This window comes from Oncorhynchus tshawytscha, linkage group LG21 (assembly GCF_018296145.1).
Source record: "Oncorhynchus tshawytscha isolate Ot180627B linkage group LG21, Otsh_v2.0, whole genome shotgun sequence".
Classification (NCBI taxonomy): Eukaryota; Metazoa; Chordata; class Actinopteri; order Salmoniformes; family Salmonidae; genus Oncorhynchus; species Oncorhynchus tshawytscha.
Window position 1 is genome coordinate 6,230,343 of NC_056449.1, and position 20,140 is coordinate 6,250,482.

Consider the following 20,140-nt stretch of genomic DNA (forward strand, 5'->3'; position numbering starts at 1 on the left):
GTGTCGATATCATACTGCTCTCAAATAAAAAATGCAGTTATGCACACTGTTAAAAAAAAAAATCCCAATCTCCAAATAAAACATCAGTTGCGTAACTGCAGTAACAGAATTACGCAATGGCTTGACGTATCTTAGCTGTCAGTCAAAAACTCTACAAAGGTTCAACTAAAACGTACGTTTAGGCATTAATTCCGAATGGTTAAGGTTAGGTTAAACTTCAGTTTAGGTATTAATTCCGAGTGGTTAAGGTTTGGGAAAGGCTTAAAACAGAAAACTAAAAAAAATTGAGTGCCTACCACTGGGATTGAACATGTTGCCGTGTCTTTGGCATCATTAAAAGTGAAGACTGTTATTTTATCAAATCAATTCTCTGTAATTATTATTACGTGATTACCTAATCATGTAAATGTAATTAACTAGGAAGTCGGGGGAAAAAACGAAAATCTTCAGATTACAAAGTTATAATTTTCCTAATATAACTCTTCAGATATTTTAATGTCTGATCAATTAGTCTTCTTATTAATGAATGATTATTTACCTCACGTCAGTCTCATTCCAAACGTCGTAAATTGTTGGTTATTTGCACGAACTCAGCCTTTACTATGGATCATCCATACACCAATTGGCTTAATCATTTATTTACTAACTAACTAAATAATCACAGAAATGCATAAACAAACACCACAGTAGATATGTTACTAACAAATTATAGGGAAGATTCCCTAGTGGGCTAAGCCGATATGATGGCTTGGTGGACAAAGGGAAGTGGGTGTGGGCTGAGCGGGAAAGACCAAAGGGATCAATACACACAGTACTACTAAAATTATATTAATTGAAATACTAATACTTTGCACATGAACGCTCACTCATTCTGGAATAATTGCAATCAATATATATATTTACACCCAAGTGTCATGATCTTTTCTGTTGGAATCCGGTCCGTCTGCTGGAGAGTCAGTTCATCCGCATCTCTCTCTCTCTCTCTCTCTCTATCTCTCTGCTTCGAAAGTCTTTTGTGGTTAGAATGGATACTTCAGAGTATCATTCAGAAATGTTCTCATAGAATAGGTGTTTCGACGGTTGTCGGTCTTCGCATCCCAGGTTTACAATATTTCTAGCTGCAGACTAGTAATTAGTATCTAAGTTGTGCTCTTATTCTGTAGGGATCGATAGTCTCAGAGTTTAACCATTTCCAGCCATGTAGCCAATGTTCCATGTGGTATGGTTAGGAATTCAATAACTATTCGCAATCACAGCTCACGCTGTGGATTTGCTTAGTCTTGGTACTCAAACCTGTGCCACTTCAGCTTACACCGAGGTATGCGTGGTCTGAAGAGGATTTCCTCAGGAGGGGTTTTTATTCGTAACAATAGAAAAGGTGGTTATATGACGCCTGATCATGTCTGTGCTCACGGCGGCGGGCCAATGACTTAGTTAAAGTTTAAAGGGAATACAATTCTCTCACATTAAAGGTTTAACATCACATTACATCATTTCACAAATAGTTTCATCTTTTCTCATTCATTTTATACAAGAATTAGATGCAAACCCTATACACATTGAGACATAGTTACAGTTGAAGTCGGAAGTTTACATACACCTTAGCCAAATAGATTGAATCCAAGTAAAAATTCCTTGTCTTAGGTCAGTTAGGATCACCACTTTATTTTAAGAATATGAAATGTCAGAAAAATAGTAGAGAGAATGATTTACTTCAGCTTTTATTTCTTTCATCATATTCCCAGTGGGTCAGAAGTTTACATACACTCAATTAGTATTTTGTAGCATTGCCTTTAAATTGTTTAACTTGGGTCAAACATTTCGGGTAGCCTTCCACAAGCTTCCCACAATAAGTTGGGTGAATGTAGGCCCATTCCTCCTGACAGAGCTGGTGTAACTGAGTCAGGATGTAGGCCTCCTTGCTCGCAGACAATTTTTCAGTTCTGCCCACAAATTTTCTATAGGATTGAGGTCAGGGCTTTGTGATGGCCACTCCAATACCTTGACTTTGTTGTCCTTCAGCCATTTTGCCACAACATTGGAAGTATGCTTGGGGTCATTGTCCATTTGGAAGACCCATTTGTGACCAAGCTTTAACTTCTTGACTGATGTCTTGAGATGTTGCTTCAATATACCACATAATTTTCCTCCCTCATGCTGCCATCTATTTTGTGAAGTGCACCAGTCCCTCCTACAGCAAAGCACCCCCACAACATGATGCTGCCACCCCCATGCTTCATGGTTGGGATGGTGTTCTTCGCCTTGCAAGCCTCCCCCTTTTTCTTCCAAACATAACGATGGTCGTTATGGCCAAACAGTTCTATATTTGTTTCATCAGACCAGAGGACATTTCTCCAAAAAGTATGATCTTTGTCCCCATGTGTAGTTGCAAACAGTAGTCTGGCTTTTTTGTGTTGGTTTTGGAGCAGTAGCTTCTTCCTTGCTGAGCGGCCTTTCAGGTTAAGTCGATATAGGCAGGAGCGAAAATATGATATAAACTTTGGAGGGGACAATTACATACAATTTTCTCAAGAGCAATTCCTGAGGGGGACACCAAAAGTAGTTCTGTGACACATAGCCTACGTTGTAATATGTTAAATGTATATTGAGGAACCATAATTACTACTACTGATAGGTACAGTAATTAACTAAAGGGTTGTCTCAACTTGTTCAAATGTTTAAATCATTATAATACTAATAATAATTATAGTTATAGCAGTGTTCCTTATCAGTCCAGTATGTATGCAGGTATTTGTATTTACAACCAGCAATACCAAGAAAGGCCAGTAGGTGGCAATGGTACTGTACACTGTGTATGGGTGCCGTTTTCGTAAATACAATGAACATGGTGCGATCTCATTTAAAAGAATCTCCATTGAGAACCATCACAAAGTTGGTCTCCATATTGAATTGACCTTTTAATGGTACTTTTTCTGATACATTTATATAGTCATTAAATATGTGCCACTAGCCTGAGTCTACTACAATAGCTTTACAAGAACAAAAAGCTCAAAATAAGTATAGTTCTAAAAGTGAAATAACTACTTCAATGAATAACCCAAATAAATCAACCAAAATATCCTTCAAAAATACGTATTTATTGTTCAGTCAGTGTCTCAACTCTTCAAACAGCAGCTATGGACAAGTATGTCACACAAAGTATTCCATTTTAAATAAATAAATAATTAGTAAGTGTACTGCCATGTACTAAAAACTACTAAACAAAAGAACAAATATAATACTATACACCAAGGGTTCTCAAACAGGGGTGTAATTGCAAGGGGTCCGTGAAATAAAAAGTGTAATGAACGTATTCAGCACCACAAGGAATCCAGTAACTTTACATATAATATAGAGGGGGTGGAGGTCCCTGAGGACAGCTCAAACCTTGCCCGCCTTGCCTCAAAATATGCGGGGGTTCCAGTACCCAACAAAGGTTGAGAACCACTGCTACACACACTACTGAACAAAAGAACCAAACATATGTTTGCAGGTTTCAATGGATCCAACATATTGCTGGCAGATATTTTCCCTCTGAGCTGTCCAGCCTGTCTTTATGTACATTATTCTGATCAGCACCTCAACTTGGTCAACCAACCCCCCCCACCTCCACTGGAAGCCTCCTGAGGACCTCTGCTGCCTCTCCACTGCTGCTACAGGGGTATTTGTTGAGAAAGAGAGGCAACTGCACTGATAGAGAATCTATGTTCAGCTCAGGGTACTGATCTAGAGACTCATCCAACTCCCCGTGAGAGGCGCTCTTTCCAACTTTTGGTCGGTCCTGGTCAAAACGGTCGCCAAACTGAACCTCCACACCATCCAACACTTAACATTTTTAAGCCCTATTAGTGATCCATTGCTTTGCCATCAAATCATCTTGAGTGTGTCTCAATGGATTCAGTCAATGTTGTTGCTTTCTCATACAGTGCAAGGTAGCTTTCGTAATGTCTGCTGTTAACCCCACGTGCTGGATAACTGGGCACTGATTGGATTTAGCTGGTGTGCTGTTACAGTTACAAAGTGGCGGTGGGTTTGGCAGTTTTGATGTGCAGTGAAATTTTCAATGGCTTTTCTCCAGTTCCTAAATCCTGCACTAATGAAGGCAGCATCTGCTCTTTGGCCAAAAGATGGCTGACTTGAAAACCCTTGGCTACAGTGAAAACACAACACTCCTTTTACTGATGGATTATAAGGTAGCCAGGGGAAATCGCAAAACCATCTCTCTTGAAACGTCAACACTCGGTTGGCAAGAGTTTACGGTTCTATAAATTATGGGTGTGGCTGATATGGTTTTGTACCATCCCTGAGGTAACTGGACAATGCTGTGCCACTGTCCCCTATACTGATGCTGCTGGCAACAGGGTTGACACCTGGTCCTGCCGTGGCTGTGACACTGTCCTCTGAAGTCTCTCTCCCTGGCTCTTTCCCTTTCACCACCCTCACTGACTCAGTCTGTCTCCTAGAAAATAAATAAGGTGTTTTCCATACTACCGGTACCTAAAACTACACAATTAATCACAACAGCAATACCATTGCCTTAAACAAATCTTAGTTCAGTCACCAGTTTAAGTTGAGAGTGGGGGTATCCATGGCATTTTCCAATTATGTCCCTATTTTACAAGTCTAACAAAGAGAGAACCTTTCATAATGTTGCCAAACAAAGACTCAACAAACTTACCTGAGACTCCCTGTCTCTGCCAGTCTGTCCCTGCCCATCTGTCCCCAGCTCTGCTGTCTGTTGCCTGTTCTGCCTAATGACATCATGTTGAAACATTTTCATTAGCATTACACTTCTTCTCATGAACATTTTATCAACTAGTCTTTGAGATATTAGGCTACTAGGGTTCTTACTTTGCGTTTTAGTGTACTGAGAAATACTCTGATGTCCGCCATTTTTCTACCTAGCTGGCTGGCTGGCTGGCTACACACACACACACACACACACACACACAGTGTGCAGGTTAATTACAGTAGGAGATGGGCTTCTATCATCTATTATCTTCTATCACTCTAGATGGGCTTCGATCTAAAAAGGTAGCTAGCTGGTCAGCTAGCAAATGTGAAACGGATTGCAGTGACAAGGGTCGACAGCTGTATGAGTTCACCATGTACACAACTTATGCTGCAACCTTTTGTAATTGTAATATAGTTTCTGTTTTACATTGGCTGGCAATAGCTGAATCTAACAATAGCTGAATTTGCAGAGCTAGCAAGCACCAACTCCATTTATGTGGTGTTTGCTATAATCTTTGCTATCAGTTTACTCCAAGATCGGCACACAGGTGCTTCAAAGTCCCCTAGCGACAACTTAGCTTTTGCAACGAGACCATTAAAGATAGATTAAGATTAAAGATTCCATATTTGATGACGCCACATAAATGGAATAGGTACTAGCTAGCTTGATAGTTAATGTTTGCTTTAGTTTACTTGCTAGCTCATAGCAAGCCTCACCAGACAGCTTCAGTCCATATTGAATGTACAGGATGGAGTTAAGGGTCTGCAAGGACATCCGATTTCTAAGTTTGCTTTTTACCACACTCATCTGGCTGAACACTCTCTCGACTTCAGCATTCGACTGTGGCAAGGACAACACAGACACAGCAGCCATGGCAAGTTCTTGAAAAGGGTTGATCTCAGCTTCATCCCTGAACTTCCAAATCTCACTCCAGAAGCCCAGTATGTTTTTTTGTCTCATTCCATTTACTAAGATGGATGGCACGCCATTTCTGGACAATCTTGTCTATCTCTGCAGGGGAGTAGCCAAGGAGCTTGGCTATTTTTTTCTATTTCTACAGGGCTCTTATTGTGCTTTAGAGTTTCCTACACATTGAAAACTGACATGTACTGCAATGCTTCGATGTTGTCCGGCAGTCTCTCCCTCAACTCATTAGTGAGGGAGATGGTGAAGGCTACATTCCGCTTTTGGGCATTGTTTTCATCCTCAGGAGCAAGGTGTAGCTCAGCTGCCTTTGACTCAAAAAGGTAACCACGGTACGGTTTGGGACTGATGTATCCATCTATTGGCCCTTTGAGTACATCAACATTTGCCAGTGGATTCAGCACCTTGCTGCTCACAGACTTGATCAGGCTAACCAAGCTGTCAAGTAGCTTAAGAGGATCTACTTGCTCTCCCTCAAAAGCCTTGATGGCCAACTGTACCTCACCCAACACTACTGTACCTCACCCAGCACTACTGTACCTCACCCAGCACTGACTTCAAAAAAGTCAGCTCCAATATGTTTTGAGGATCACTGTACATGGAGTATAAAACCTCAGCCATGTAGCAGTGTTCACTGGACTTGGTGTATAAAACCTCAGCCATGGGGCAGTGTTCACTGGACTTGGTGACTGTGAAATGCAGCCTAAGCTCCTCCCACTGGTCCAAAATGCGTGAAACCGCTGGTTCAATGGAGAGCCAACATGTGGCACACAGCTTGGTCATCTGTACAGGTTTCTCCCCACAGTTGATGGTCTCATATATGGCCTTGTAGGCCTCTCTGTGCTTTGGAGACACTGAAAACCAGTTATAAGTCTCTCGTACCAAGTACTCCACATTACGGGGATGGTGTCATTAGAAGCATGACTTACAGCAAGCTGCAGACACAGTGAATAAGAACCAGATATTTGAAGCCATACTCCTCCTTCAGCACTTTATGGACCCCAATGTTAATCCCCGTCATAACAGAGGCATTGTCAGTCCCTATCCCTAGGAGTTTCTCTTTTTTAAGACAACACTTCGAGGAAAGCCACAACAGCACGGGCTATAGATTTGTCATCTCCTCCCTCCAACTCAACAAGCCCCAGAAATGTTGATACAATTGTCTGCTTGGTGTCACTAAAGTACCTTATCACAACCCCCAGGTACTTAGAAACACTTACATCGGTGGACTCATCGAGGAGGAGGCTGAAACGCTGGTCACCCACATCTGTGGACTCAGAGGAGGCTGAAACGCTGGTCACCCACATCTGAGACCAACTTTTTCAGAAAGTATGGTGCTAGAACACCATTAATCATGTCTGTGCACTTTGTCCTGTGCATTTTGAAGTGGTTAGCAGCAGTGGAGTCTGAGAAAGCAGCTCTACCTGCTTCTCCAATGTGATCACATGCCAGCATTGAACAGAACAGTGTTCAGCGATAGCGAAAGCTATGGTGGCCTCAGCGTTTTTTGCAGAATCCATTTTTTTAACCATAAATGGCAGCTTGTTTTGGGTGGAACTGTTATAAGGCTTTGCCTTTTGAGTATGTTTTTGAGTTGTCATGTGGTTTTTAACACCACTAAGTTTGGGGTAGAAATCAGCCTTACAATACAGGCAGTATGCCCTTGTATCATCTCCAATAAACGGCTTCAACCAGCCTTTGAATTCAGGGTTTGATTCCCACTCCTTTCTGTATTTTCGAGTGTACAGTTTATACTGAGACATGATGAGCTAGCCAGCTAGATGTTTAGCTTGTCACAGAGAGGCACACACACAGTGGACAAGGTGAGTAAGTGACTGAGGCTGTGTGAGTCAAATGCAGTGAATTATTTATGTGCAGTGATTTATTTTAGATAAAGAACATTTTACATTTATATCCCAGCCAGCGGCGGCTTCCCGCATGTGCGAGTCATTTGCAGTCTGGACTCGGAGTGGTGAATATCTGCTCTGACTGCAGCTGGAAGGGACTGCTACTGCTATACTGACAGTACCTGCATCATGTGCCACTGCTGAGGGCTGGGGGGTGGGAAGCAGTGGATCAAACCATTGTGAGGCAAAGAGCGGGGGGGGTCACAACTTAAAATAGAGCTATTAAGTGTCTATAATCAGCATAAGTGCTTTCATTGCGTATTATTAATATTATTGAAATTACAGTTATATTGGGGGGGACAAATCATAATTTTAACAGGATGGGGGGGTCCCCCCTAAGATTTTCCCCCATGGATATAGGACTTGTTTTTCTGTGGCTATAGATACTTTTGTACCTGTTTCCTCCAGCATCTTCACAAAGTCCTTTGCTGTTGTTCTGGGATTTATTTACACTTTTCCACCAAAGTACGTTCATCTCTAGGAGACAGAACGCCACTCCTTCCTGAGCGGTATGACAGCTGCGTGGTCCCATGGTGTTTATACTTGCATACTATTGTTTGTACAGATGAAAGTGGTACCTTCAGGCGTTTGGAAATTGCTCCCAAGGATGAACCAGACTTGTGGACGTCTACAAATTAAATTCTGAGGTCTTGGCTGATTTCTTTTGATTTTCCCATGATGTCAAGCAATGAGGTACTGAGTTTGAAGGTAGGCCTTGAAATACATCCACAGCTACGCCTATCAGAAGCTTCTAAAGCCATGACATCATTTTCTGGAATTTTCCAAGCTGTTTAAAGGCACAGTCAACTTAGTGTATGTAAACTTCTGACCCACTGGAATTGTGATACAGTGAATTATAAGTGAAATAATCTGTCTGTAAGCAATTGTTGGAAAAATTACTTGTGTCATGCACAAAGTAGATGTCCTAACCGACTTGCCAAAACTATAGTTTGCTAATAAGAAATTTGTGGAGTGGTAGATTTTTTTAATTTTATTACTCCAACCTAAGTGTATGTAAACTTCCGACTTCAACTGTATGTGTGTTTCCTGTCCTCTCTGAGGTCACCAAATGAAACACACTCATACCCTTAGGTGTCCACGGACCATTCCTACCTTCTCACACGTGGACATTTTGTTTCAAATTCCCATTTTGGGGATTTAGGAATTCACCACATGAAATCCTTTGTTCTCTCTGTGTTTCTCTTTCTGCATGGCCAGGGGGAGAGAGTCTCCGCCAGGAATTTACGACCTGAGATAACAGAACCCGGGTGCAGGAGAGAGTGGGAAACCATGATCTATACCCAGAAAGGACCACGTCATGGCAACGTGACCCTCAGAGCTGGAATCTGCGGCTTAAACACCCATCCCCTATCCCTCATCCACAATGGCCTAGCAAGCCACAAGCCTACTAAAAAGGTACTAACTAGGTGCTAACATTGCCCCTAGTGCATGGTATAGTTTCCACATTTCGCCAGATCCAACCGTAATCTGGTACCTTCAGAATCGGCACCTCCTGCCATTTCCATAAGACTTGGTATAGGTTAGAGTTGGTTCTCTTTACTTCTAATCGACTGGAATTTGTTAAAAGAGAAGTGAGTGAAGAGGCTACAGGTTCTAGTATGCTGGCATAAAAACTGAGCTTTTCCTAACTTCCATCAGAGGGCAATGTTACCTCAGTCACCACATTGATGTGTCCAGTCTACAAAGTGTAATGTGATGATATGTGGGGGCATTGGTCTGACCTACTGGATCAACCTCAGAAAAGGCATTTGAAGAAGAGTGGAAATCTTGAACTTTTTCATATTTATTCATATTCAAATGAGTCACTCAAGAGATTCTCCAACAGAAACGTATACAGTATCTCTGACATACCCCATTCAAACATGGGTTATCTTGAACTATCCTACAGTATAATGGAGAATAGATAAATCATCCAATAAGTCTATTTGTTGCTGATTCTTCATTTTATCAGCAGGAAACATACAGCAACAGCAAGAGCTACTGTCACAGGTGTGTGTAGTTGGACTCAACTCAACTCAAAATTCCATAGTCAACCTTATTCTGATCACAAATCATATCGCCACTGTTTACAAATGAAGACTTTCAGAAACATACAACTTGTGGAGTGTAAACAAGTAATTGCTTTAAAAGTCTGGTTCCACATCATCTCTATAGGGAGGCTTAAGACTAAAGCAGCTCCTATATCCGGTTGGACATGATTCTAGTGTTAAGTCTCCTGAAGAAAGATTTGGTTTTGGACAGCTTGTACTTCTTCCGGTTCTTGGTCTTTTTGTGATAGACCCCATTCCAGTGGTCCTCCTCCTCGTCCCCCACCCACGGTCCCCACGCGCCATCGTTCAGGTCTGGGTTGCCCCTGGGGTCCTCAGAGGGGTACCGCACCGGGACCGAAGTCCGGTTGTAGAACACCAACCGCGCCAGGAGCTCTTTGACCACGTCTGGTCGCTGCTCGGCCAGGTCATAGCGTTCGTACGGGTCTCCACTGATGTTAAAGAGCCATACTGACTTCTGAGGTTCCAGGTGGCGTTCCAGGTTCCACCAGCCATCGGGAAAGCCAGGGAGCATCTGGGGCGGGGTCCAGTCTCCGTATCCGGGGTCCCCGGTCAGGAGCTTCCAGTCGCCTGCGCGGATAGAGGCCTGGATGGCTGTGTTCCAGATGCCATAGCCACTCTGCAGGGAGCCGCTCCGGGCCGGGTTGTAGAGAGGGTCGATGTTATGGAGGATCTCCAGTCGGGGGGACTCCTTCTCCTCACTGATGGCCCCCCACATGTCATACCCATCTAGCCCCTCGGTCTGTGACGCGTTTCCCCTAGCCAACCCAACCAGCGTGGGGTACCAGTCAGTGATGTGCACCAGGGCCTTGCTCACCCTCCTCTTGCGCCTCAGCAGGGGGCTGTGGACGAAGCCCAGCCCCCTCACGCCCCCCTCCCAGTAGGTGCCCTTACGCCCCCTCAGAGGCCAGTTGCTACCCCCAGAGAAGGGCTGGCCTCCGTTGTCAGTGGAGAATATGATGACACTGTTCTGGTAGTAGCCATACTTACGAAGGGCATAGGTCACATTCCTCACCGCTTCGTCTACAGCCGACACCATGGCTGCATATTTCCTCCTGGCCACGTTGCCCAGGCCGCGGTATGGGTAGATGTATTCCCGCGGGGACTGGAGAGGTGTGTGCACCGCCTGGAAGGAGAGGTATATAAACAGAGGCTGTGCCTGAGGGTCGTGGGCAGCTAAGATCTTCCTCACCCTCTGGGTGTACAGATGGGTGGAGTACTTCCCCCCCTGACCCCATGCCACCGTCTCCCCCTCGTGGAGGTCAAAACCACACATCCCTGGGCCGTCACATGACTTGTAGGTGTAGTAATCCACGCTGCCTGTCAAAGAACCGAAGTAGGAGTCAAAGCCTCGGCGGGTGGGCAGGCACTGCTTCTTGTAAAAGCCCAGGTGCCACTTGCCTACCATATGGGTGGAGTAGCCAGCCTCCTGCAGTCTCTGGGGAAGGGTGACCTGGTCAAAGGGAAGGCAGTTGGGCTGACGGGGTCGGATGATGGAGTGCTGCAGGCCAGTGTGGATCTGGTACCTGGGCAGAGGGACACAAAGGCATAAAATGTCTGATCCCTCAAGTAAGTGACTAACAATGAAAGTAGCCTAATACCCTGACTACACCGCTCGCGTTGCAAAATGAATTTAGAAATCTGTTATTCAATTATTGCACCCACACGGCTCGCGCGCGCCAATGAGCGTCTGCGTTGCCAAGGGCTAAAATAGAAGTCAGTTCTATTTGTGACACAGATCGCGCTGCAAGTCCTGCCTCTTCCATCTCCTCATTGGTTTATAGAAGCAGGTACCAACGTGCCATCTCCTCATTAGTTATACCCACGTGGGTGACTGAAAGACGAACGAGGTCGGTAGAGGTCATGCACCTAATTTATGAATGTTGCCAATCGCAATATAAAGTCCAGAGAAGAAAAGGCCTGGAAGGAGGAGAGATGACTAGAAACGATTCGGTTGACCGTTTTATGTGTGGATTAATTGTCGGAGTAGAGGACCTTGCGCATTTCAGGTAAAATAACAACTCAATGTTTATATCCCAGGACAAATTAGCTAGCAACAGCAAGCTAGCTAAATGGGACAAATTAGCTAGCAAGTGCAAGCTAGCTAACTAATTTCCAAAAATGTTTAATGCTTTTCGACCTGTCCCCAAATTAATGTAATTTGTTCAGAGTTTGTTTTAATATTTTAACCTGCGTGTCGTGATCGTGTTTGGTATGGGGGGAGAAAATACATTTATGCACGATGGCGCACTCGCGCAGCCGGTTTGGGTTCTGTGTAATCAATGTATCAACTATGAATGATCAAAAAGTTAAAAAACAAACAGATATATGGATATATTTGGTCCAGCCCTTTTTTGGTGGTCAAAAAATATACAAAAAAATATATTGCTCAGTTGTGCACCGGGGCCTCCCACTCCTCTTTCTATTCTGGTTAGAGCCAGTTTGCGCTGTTCTGTGAAGAGAGTAGTATACAACATTGTACGAGATCTTCAGTTTCTTAGCAATTTCTCGCATGGAATAGCCTTCATTTCTCAGAACAAGAATAGACGGACGAGTTTCAGAAGAAAGTTCCTTGTTTCTGACCATTTTTAGCCTGTAATCGAACCCACAAATGCTGATGCTCAACTCGTCTGAAGAAGGCCAGTTTTATTGCTTCTTTAACCAGCACAAAAGTTTTCAGCTGTGCTAACATAATTGCAAAAGGGTTTTCTAATGACCAATTAGCCTTTTTGAAATTATAAACTTGGATTAGCTAACACAACGTGCCATTGGAACACAGGAGTGATGGTTGCTGATAATGGGCCTCTGTACGCCTATGTAGATATTCCATTAAAAATCAGCCGTTTCCAGCTACAATAGTCATTTACAACATTAACAATGTCTACACTGTGTTTCTGATCAATTTGATGTTATTTTAATGGACAAAAAAAATGATTTTCTTTCAGAAACATGGACATTTCTAAGTGACCCCAAACATTTGAACGGTAATGTATGTGTTCCAGAGTAGAGAGACCCAGCATAGCTACTGCAATTGAGTACTGGCAGTGTCTGCTGTGGCAGGTGGGAAGGTGTAATCTATCTGAAAAAGATATAATCTCTCAATGTTCTAATCTCTCAATGTTCATGTCAAAGTGCACCAAATTCATGAATTTAGTTGAAATTCCTTGTTTTTTTTGCCCGGACCCCCTTACTGGCTTTGGGCTAAGCCACCAATGTCTTCAAATCCTTTAAAACGTCCCTGACAGGATCCATCTATTCATCCATTACTATTGAGGCTACTCGGTATTGGTTACTCCACATTACTCCAACTATAGGGAAAAGATCCTACAGATAAAATACAACAATGCTTAGAAAAAAAGACATAGAGAAAAACATCTGTCTGAATACATCATGAATTAGTTGACTACAAAAGAACAACTCTCTAGGCTACTTCAGATCTGGCGATAAAAAATGCACTTTACCTGCCGGTGATCAGCTGACTGCGAGATGGCGTGCATATGGGCTGTATGTAGTAGTTCTCCAGCTTCACTCCATCCGCGGCCAGTTTATCCAGCGTCGGTGTCTGGATGTCGGAGCCGTGGTAACCGATATCGTTGAATCCCTGGTCGTCCGTCATGATGAAGATGATGTGAGGGGGATGCGGTACCGGCGACCGGTCTCGGAAGTTCGGAACTGACTCGCTCTCCACCTGGTTCGGACTCATTAAGTCCCACGACAGGTAGCCGAGACTGAGCAAACTGACCACGGAGAATCCGGTTAGAGCTGACACTGCCATGGTAACTGCGCGCCTTTAAATGTTTAGGCAATCTATAAGTGAAAATATATACCTAATTCGTTGTATAACGTTGTCATAAACGAGAAAAGCATGTTAAAACGATAGGTACAGTATCCCTCTAGCAAAAGTAGACTACACTTTATAGCCTGCACCTACCGAACAGGTTTGATCTCTCCTCGCGCTATGATGATGATGTCCACGAACCTTGTGCGTAATGATCAGAGATATATACTACCTACATACATTTTGCTGACGTGTCTTAAAATGTTGTTTAAGACTCCTTACAAAACATTCCTCTTTCCACAGTGGTAGTATTAACCCCACCCGAATGAGTTTGCCCTGGCTCATTAAAATAACCCACTAATCACAGACCAACACAACATCTTTTGGATGTCTTTTTTTGGTCATTTTTTGTTTATTTAAACGTCCATGAACGTTGATTTTTTTTGTTGTACAGGTCTGGACCGGCTTTGATTTTGCCCAAACATAGATGTCTATCTTTGGTTCAGATTTGGTCGGTCTAGACCAGCCTTGATTTGGGCCAAACATGGAAGTCTATGACTGGTCTGGACCAAAACAATTATCTTGACATTTTTCAATAAATGTGCATTCTTTCAGCTACTTTTAAGTTAATACCTGCAGTCAACTTGTGCTATACATTAGGAGATAAAACAGATTGTAGGCTCAGCCCTAATTTATGTGCTCTTTGTTACCTGGAGTTGCATGGCAAATGGTCAAGGAAGACAAGGAATGGAACGAAGCCCAATGCCCAAGGACTAGTCAGCCCTTCCCCATCTGAAGGGCCAAAATGTACAGTATTCAGAGGACTGACTATACAATGTGATAGATACCAAACATGGATACTATAGTATTATTCTATCTTAAAAATGTGTTCTTAACTGACTTGCCTAGTTAAATAAAGGTAAACATTTAATTTTTTTTTTATCAGATAAATCTGATGCTATCTGTATGAATGTATTATCTCAGTGGTAACTTGTACTCTGATTTACCCTATGCAAAAAGGTTTTATGGTCTTCTTAGGAATTCTGTCTCATTCACATTGGTCCCATCCCCCACACAAGCCTTTTACATGCTGTGACCCCCTCTGGAGATTGGGCCTTGGTGGTCAGGTTACATTGTAAACTTGGTATCGTTTGATTGGTCAAGGGTGGTTGGTTTTAGGTTATGCCTTCAGATGTTCTAAATGGAATTAAATGGCTTTGTTCTTTCTCCTGTATCCAGTCCATGGAGGAAGGTTGTATGATCAATTCTCATTTCCTAGGCGTCTGGCTTCGTATTGATCTCTTTGTTCGTGCTTTGTCTTCTAAGGTAACCTTAGGATCTACACTGAACAAATATATAAACGCAACATGCAACAATTTCAAAGATTTTACTGAGTTACAGTTCATATCAGGAAATCAGTCAATTTAAATAAATTCATTAGGCCCTAATCTATGGATTTCACATGACTGGGGATACAGATATGCTTCTGTTGGTCACAGATACCTTAAAAAAATGTGTGGCATAGATCAGAAAAACAGTCAGAGTCTGGTGTGACCATTATTTGCCTTGTGCAGCGCAACACATATCCTTCTCATAAAGTTGATCAGGCTGTTGATTGTGGCCTGTGGAATGTTGTCCCACTCCACTACAATGGTTGTGCGAAGTTGCTGGATATTGGCAGGAACTGGAACGCGCTATCGTACACGTCGATCCCGAGCATCCTAAATATATTCTATGGGTGACATGTCTGGTGAGTATGCAGGTCATAGAACTGGGACATTTTCAGCTCCCAGGAATTGTGTACAGATCCTTGCGACATGGGGCGATGCATTATCATGCTGAAACATGATATGAGGTGATGGCAGTGGATGAATGCCACGACAATGGGCCTTGGGATCTCGTCACGGTATCTCTGCATTCAAATTGCCATCGATAAAATGCAATTGTGTTCGTTGTCCATAGCTTATGATTGGTCTGCTGTTGTGAGGCCGGTTGGACGTTCTGCCAAATTTTCGAAAACGATGTTGGAGGTGGCTTATGGTAGAGAAATTAACATCAAATTCTCGGCCATTAGAATATCACATGCGCCGAAAAACAGGTGTAGACTTCACCGTAAAATGCTTACTTACGAGCCCTTTTCCAACAATGCTAAGTTAAAAAAGTTAAACAAATAAACAAGGAAATAGTAACATATTAAAATAACAATAACGAGACTATATACAAGGATTACTGTTACTGAGTCAATGTGCAGGGGTACGAGGTAGTTGAGATAATTGAGGTAATATACTGCATGTAGATGTGCTGTATGTAGGGGTAGAAGTGACTAGGCAATCAGGATATAATAAACAGAGTAGCAGTAGCTAATGTGAAAAGTGTGAGTGTGTACGTGTGTGTGTGTGTGTGTGGCGTCAATATGCAGGTGTGTGTGTGTGTGTTTTTTGTGTGTGAGCCTATTTAGTGTGTGTGTGTGTGTGTGTGTGTGTTGGGAGTGTCAGTGTAGTATATATGTGTGTGGGTAGAGTCCAGTGAGTGTGCAAAGAGCCGGTGTAAAAGAGTCCATGCAAATAAAAAAGGGGTGAACGCAAATAGTCAGGGTGGCCATTTGATTAACTGTTCAGCAGTCTTATAGCTTGGGGGTAGAAGCTGTTCAGGAGCCTTTCGGTCCTAGACTTGGCGCTCCCGGTACAGCTTGCGGAGCGGTAGCAGAAAGAACAGTCTATGACTTTGGTGGCTGGAGTCTGAGAATTTTTAGGGCCTTCCTCTGACACCGCCTGGTATATAGGTCCTGGATAGCAGGGAGCTCTGCCCCATGATGTACTGGGCCGTACACACTACTCTCTGTATTGCCTTACAGTCGGATGCCAAGCAGTTGTCGTACCAAACGGTGATGCAGCCAGTCAAGATGCTCTCAATGGTGCAGCTGTATAACGTTTTGAGGAACTGAGGGCCCACGCCAAATATTTTCAGCCTATTGAAGGGGAAGAGGAATTTTTATTTATTTATTTTTATATAACCAGGCAAATCAGTTAAGAACAAATTCTTATTTGCAATGACGGCTTACCCCGGCCAAACCCTAACCCGTACGACGCTGGGCCAATTATGCGTCGCCCTATTGGACTCCCAATCAAGGCCGGTTGTGATACAGCCTGGAATCAAATCAGGGTTTGTAGTGACACCTCAAGCACTGAGATGCAGTGCCTTAGAACACTGCGCCACTTGGGAGCCCACTCATTGTCCTGTTGGAAGGTGAACCTACACCCCATTCTGAGGTCCTGAGCTCTCTGGAGCAGGTTTTCATCAAGAATATTTCCCTCGATCCAGTCTCCCAGTCCCTGCCGCTGAAAAACATCCCCACACCATGATACTGCCACCACCATGCTTCACGGTAGGGATGGTGCCAAGTTTCCTCCAGACGTGACTCTTGGCATTCAGGCCAAAGAGTTCAATCTTGGTTTCATCAGACCAGAGAATCTTCTTTCTCAAGGTCTAAGAATCCTTTAGGTGCTTTTTGGTCAACTCCAAGCAGGCTGTCATGTGCCTTTTACTGAGGAGTAGTTTCCATTTCACCACTCTACCATAAGATCCTGATTGGTGGAGTGCTGCAGAGATGGTTGTCCTTGCTGCAGAGAAGGTACTCCCATCTCCACAGAGGAACTCTGGAGCTCTGTCAGAGTGTCCATTGGGTTCTTGGTCACCTCCCTGACCAAGGCCATTCTCCCTCAATTGCTCAGTTTGGACAGGCAGCCAGCTCTAGGAAGAGTCTTTGTGGTCCAATCAATTGAATTTACCACAGGTGGACTCCAATCAAGTTGTATAAACATCTCAAGGATGATCAAGGAAACAGGATGCACCGGAGGTCAATTTTGAATCTCATAGCAAAGGGTCTGAACACTTATGTAAATAAGGTATTTCTGTTTTGAATTTTTTTATACATTTGCAAACATTCTAAAAACCTGTTTTCGCTTTGTCATTATGGTATATTGTGCATAGATTGATGAGGATTTACATTTTTAAATCCATTTTAGAATAAGGCTATAACGTTACAAAATGCAGAAGAAGTCAAGGGGTCTGAATACTTTCCGAATGCACTGTAATTCTGTAGTGATTCATGTGTATGAATTCATGTAAAAAATTAAGTCTAATATTTTCTCTGAATTATAGACACAGTCTAAGAATCCCAAACACTAGGAAAACATGATATGGGCCCGGGGGGTTCTTGGGGAGCTGTGATTTGGCTGGGGCCCCTAAACCCACGACACAATCACAGACAGTGTTCCCCACTCAGCTCCGCTCACAGACCCTCTTTCATTATCCCTGCTATTTTACGAGGGCTGCAGAGCTGGGGGAGAAAGAGCAAGACTCACAGATCCAGAGTACATACAGCCGACCTGATAACATCTCCTACCAGGCTTCTGAAAGAGCCACTTACAAATCACAGACACCCATCCTGCAGGAAAACTTGGAAACTGGAGTTCTGCTCTGTGGTCACTTCACCAGTTCAATAGGTTTGAAGGGGATTTTACAGAGTTCCATTCACTGAGAGAGCAACTGTTGTGCAGCTCACAGACTAATGGGTATAGTAGACACCCGACAGAGGGTTAGATGGGTGAAAATATTAGTTTAATTGTAAGCTCTTTCATATATTGTGATATGTGGTCCAATCACTTGTTCCAATCAGACTAAGGCCCACAAATGCACAGCAGAACCTGAAATGATAACAGGTCAAAGAGGTCAACATATTTAAGAAAATCAAAACCTATTTTTGAGTTTGGCAGTGTAGATGTTGATAGTGGTTTAAAGAGAGAAATGCAGGCACGTTGGCCAATGGTTAGCCCAGGGGACGTGTAAGACCGCCTTAAAGGGAATGAAATTGAAGCGGGGGAAGTTTACTTTGCAGAAAATACATTTTACTCTGCAGTCAGGGCTGGCCTGGTCTGAGGGTGAGTTTAAGGCAGGTCAAAGCAGAAGAGAGTGAGAGAGAAAAAAGAAGAGAGGTGTACCTGAGGTGTACGTTTACTTGTTTATTTATGTATAACTTTCCTAGAGGGACTGGGAGAGGCTTGGAATGCGGGTAAAAAGGGTCATCTTAGCGAAGCGCAGCAGAACCAAAGACCTGCTACCCAATCAGAATCTATACAGGCATCAGCGGAACGAGAGAGGACATTGACACATAGTACATTTCATCCCACATAGTACATTTTGCTGTAACTGAAAGTGAAAGAGTGGGCTCAGATACATAGAATAATACAGAAAGAAAGAGAGAGAGAGAGACAGATAAATGGAGAAAGTGTTTGTCTCTGTGGGATCACTGTTGAGGGTTTGAAGATGTGGGGGTTCACACTGTGATACAGCAACACTGCCATCTATTTCCTGTGTTTGAGGGGTGCAAAATCCAGTTGTTACTGAAATCTTGCTGGATTGATGACTTACATTTTGTTCTGGTGACCCTTTACCACTCTTGTGCTGTGTTTAAATGGTCGAGGTTCTTACACGTCCCCTGGGCTAACCATTGGCTGACGTGCCCACATTTCTCTCTTCAAACCACTAGCAACATCTACATTGCCAAACTCAAAAATATTTTTATCTTAAAAAAGGTTGAACTCTTTCAACTGTTATCACTTCAGGTTCTGCTGTGCATTTGTGGGCCATAGTCTGATTGGAACAAGTGATTGGACCACATATCACGATATACTGTATGATAGAGCTTACAATAGTCAAACTAACCTTTTCACACGTCTAACTCTCCGCCAGAACAGCCTCAATTCGTCGGTGAATGGACTCTACAAGGTGTCGATAGCGTTCCACAGGGTTGCTGGCCCATGTTGACTCCAATGCTTCCCATGGTTGTGTCAAGTTGGCTGGATGTCCTTTGGGTGGTGGACCATTCTTGACACACATGGGAAACTGTTGAGTGTGACACAAACTGGTGTGCCTGTCACCTACTACCATACACCGTTCAAAGCCCCTTAAATATTTTGTCTTGCCCATTCATGGCACACATATACAATCCATGTATCAATCCATGTCTCAGTTGTCTCAAGGCTTAAAAATCCTTATTTAACCAGTCTCCTCCCCTTCATCTACACTGACTGAAGTGGATTTAACAAGTGACATCAATAAGGGATCATAGCTTTTACCTTGATACTCCTGGTGAGTCTATGTCATGGAAAGAGCAGGTGTCCTTAATGTTTTCTTTACTCAGTGTATATGCAAATGAGGCACATACAATTTTCTTTATTTTATCAAAGTATTTTTTTTAAAGACCTGATATAGTAAGAAAACGTATGTATGAGAGCATCATAAGAAAAACATGTGAAATTGTACGATAAATTGAATGCCTGAATTCCCACCAAAATACCTGAACTCCATTCATTATTAGTTCGTGCCAGTACAATGTTTTATGTGCTATTATTCAGTCAATATCTGGTGGATTGAAGTATCCTCATCCATTGTACAACTGTTGCATTTATTAGAATTGCTTTCAAATCTTTTAACAATTTTGATGACCGTTCCTACTGTAATATGCCAGGAAAATGATCCGCTCCACATGCTAAAACAATATCACACCAGCAACACACGCACGCACACACGCACACACTTGCACACTGAGGGAGCTGTGGAATGCTCTGAGAGTAAACAACAACATCACCAGAATCAACATTAGTCCTCAAACCCCCTAACCCCAGCCACAACCCCACCCAAAGACAACTGAGGCCCAAAGAGCCAG

The 20,140-nt window shown here is 43.1% G+C and overlaps 1 protein-coding gene across 1 annotated transcript; it reads right to left on the bottom strand.

The window, feature by feature from the left end:
* Nucleotides 1–9,354: 9,354 nt before the first annotated feature.
* On the bottom strand, nucleotides 9,355–13,691 carry LOC112220617 (arylsulfatase I-like). Its single transcript, XM_024382461.2, has 2 exons — nucleotides 13,097–13,691; nucleotides 9,355–11,161 (listed from the first exon to the last, which is right to left on the bottom strand). Exons 1-2 carry the CDS (start codon nucleotides 13,408–13,410, stop codon nucleotides 9,766–9,768), a joined length of 1,710 nt encoding a protein of 569 aa, XP_024238229.1. The 5' UTR covers nucleotides 13,411–13,691; the 3' UTR covers nucleotides 9,355–9,765.
* Between the last annotated feature and the right edge of the window lie 6,449 nt (nucleotides 13,692–20,140).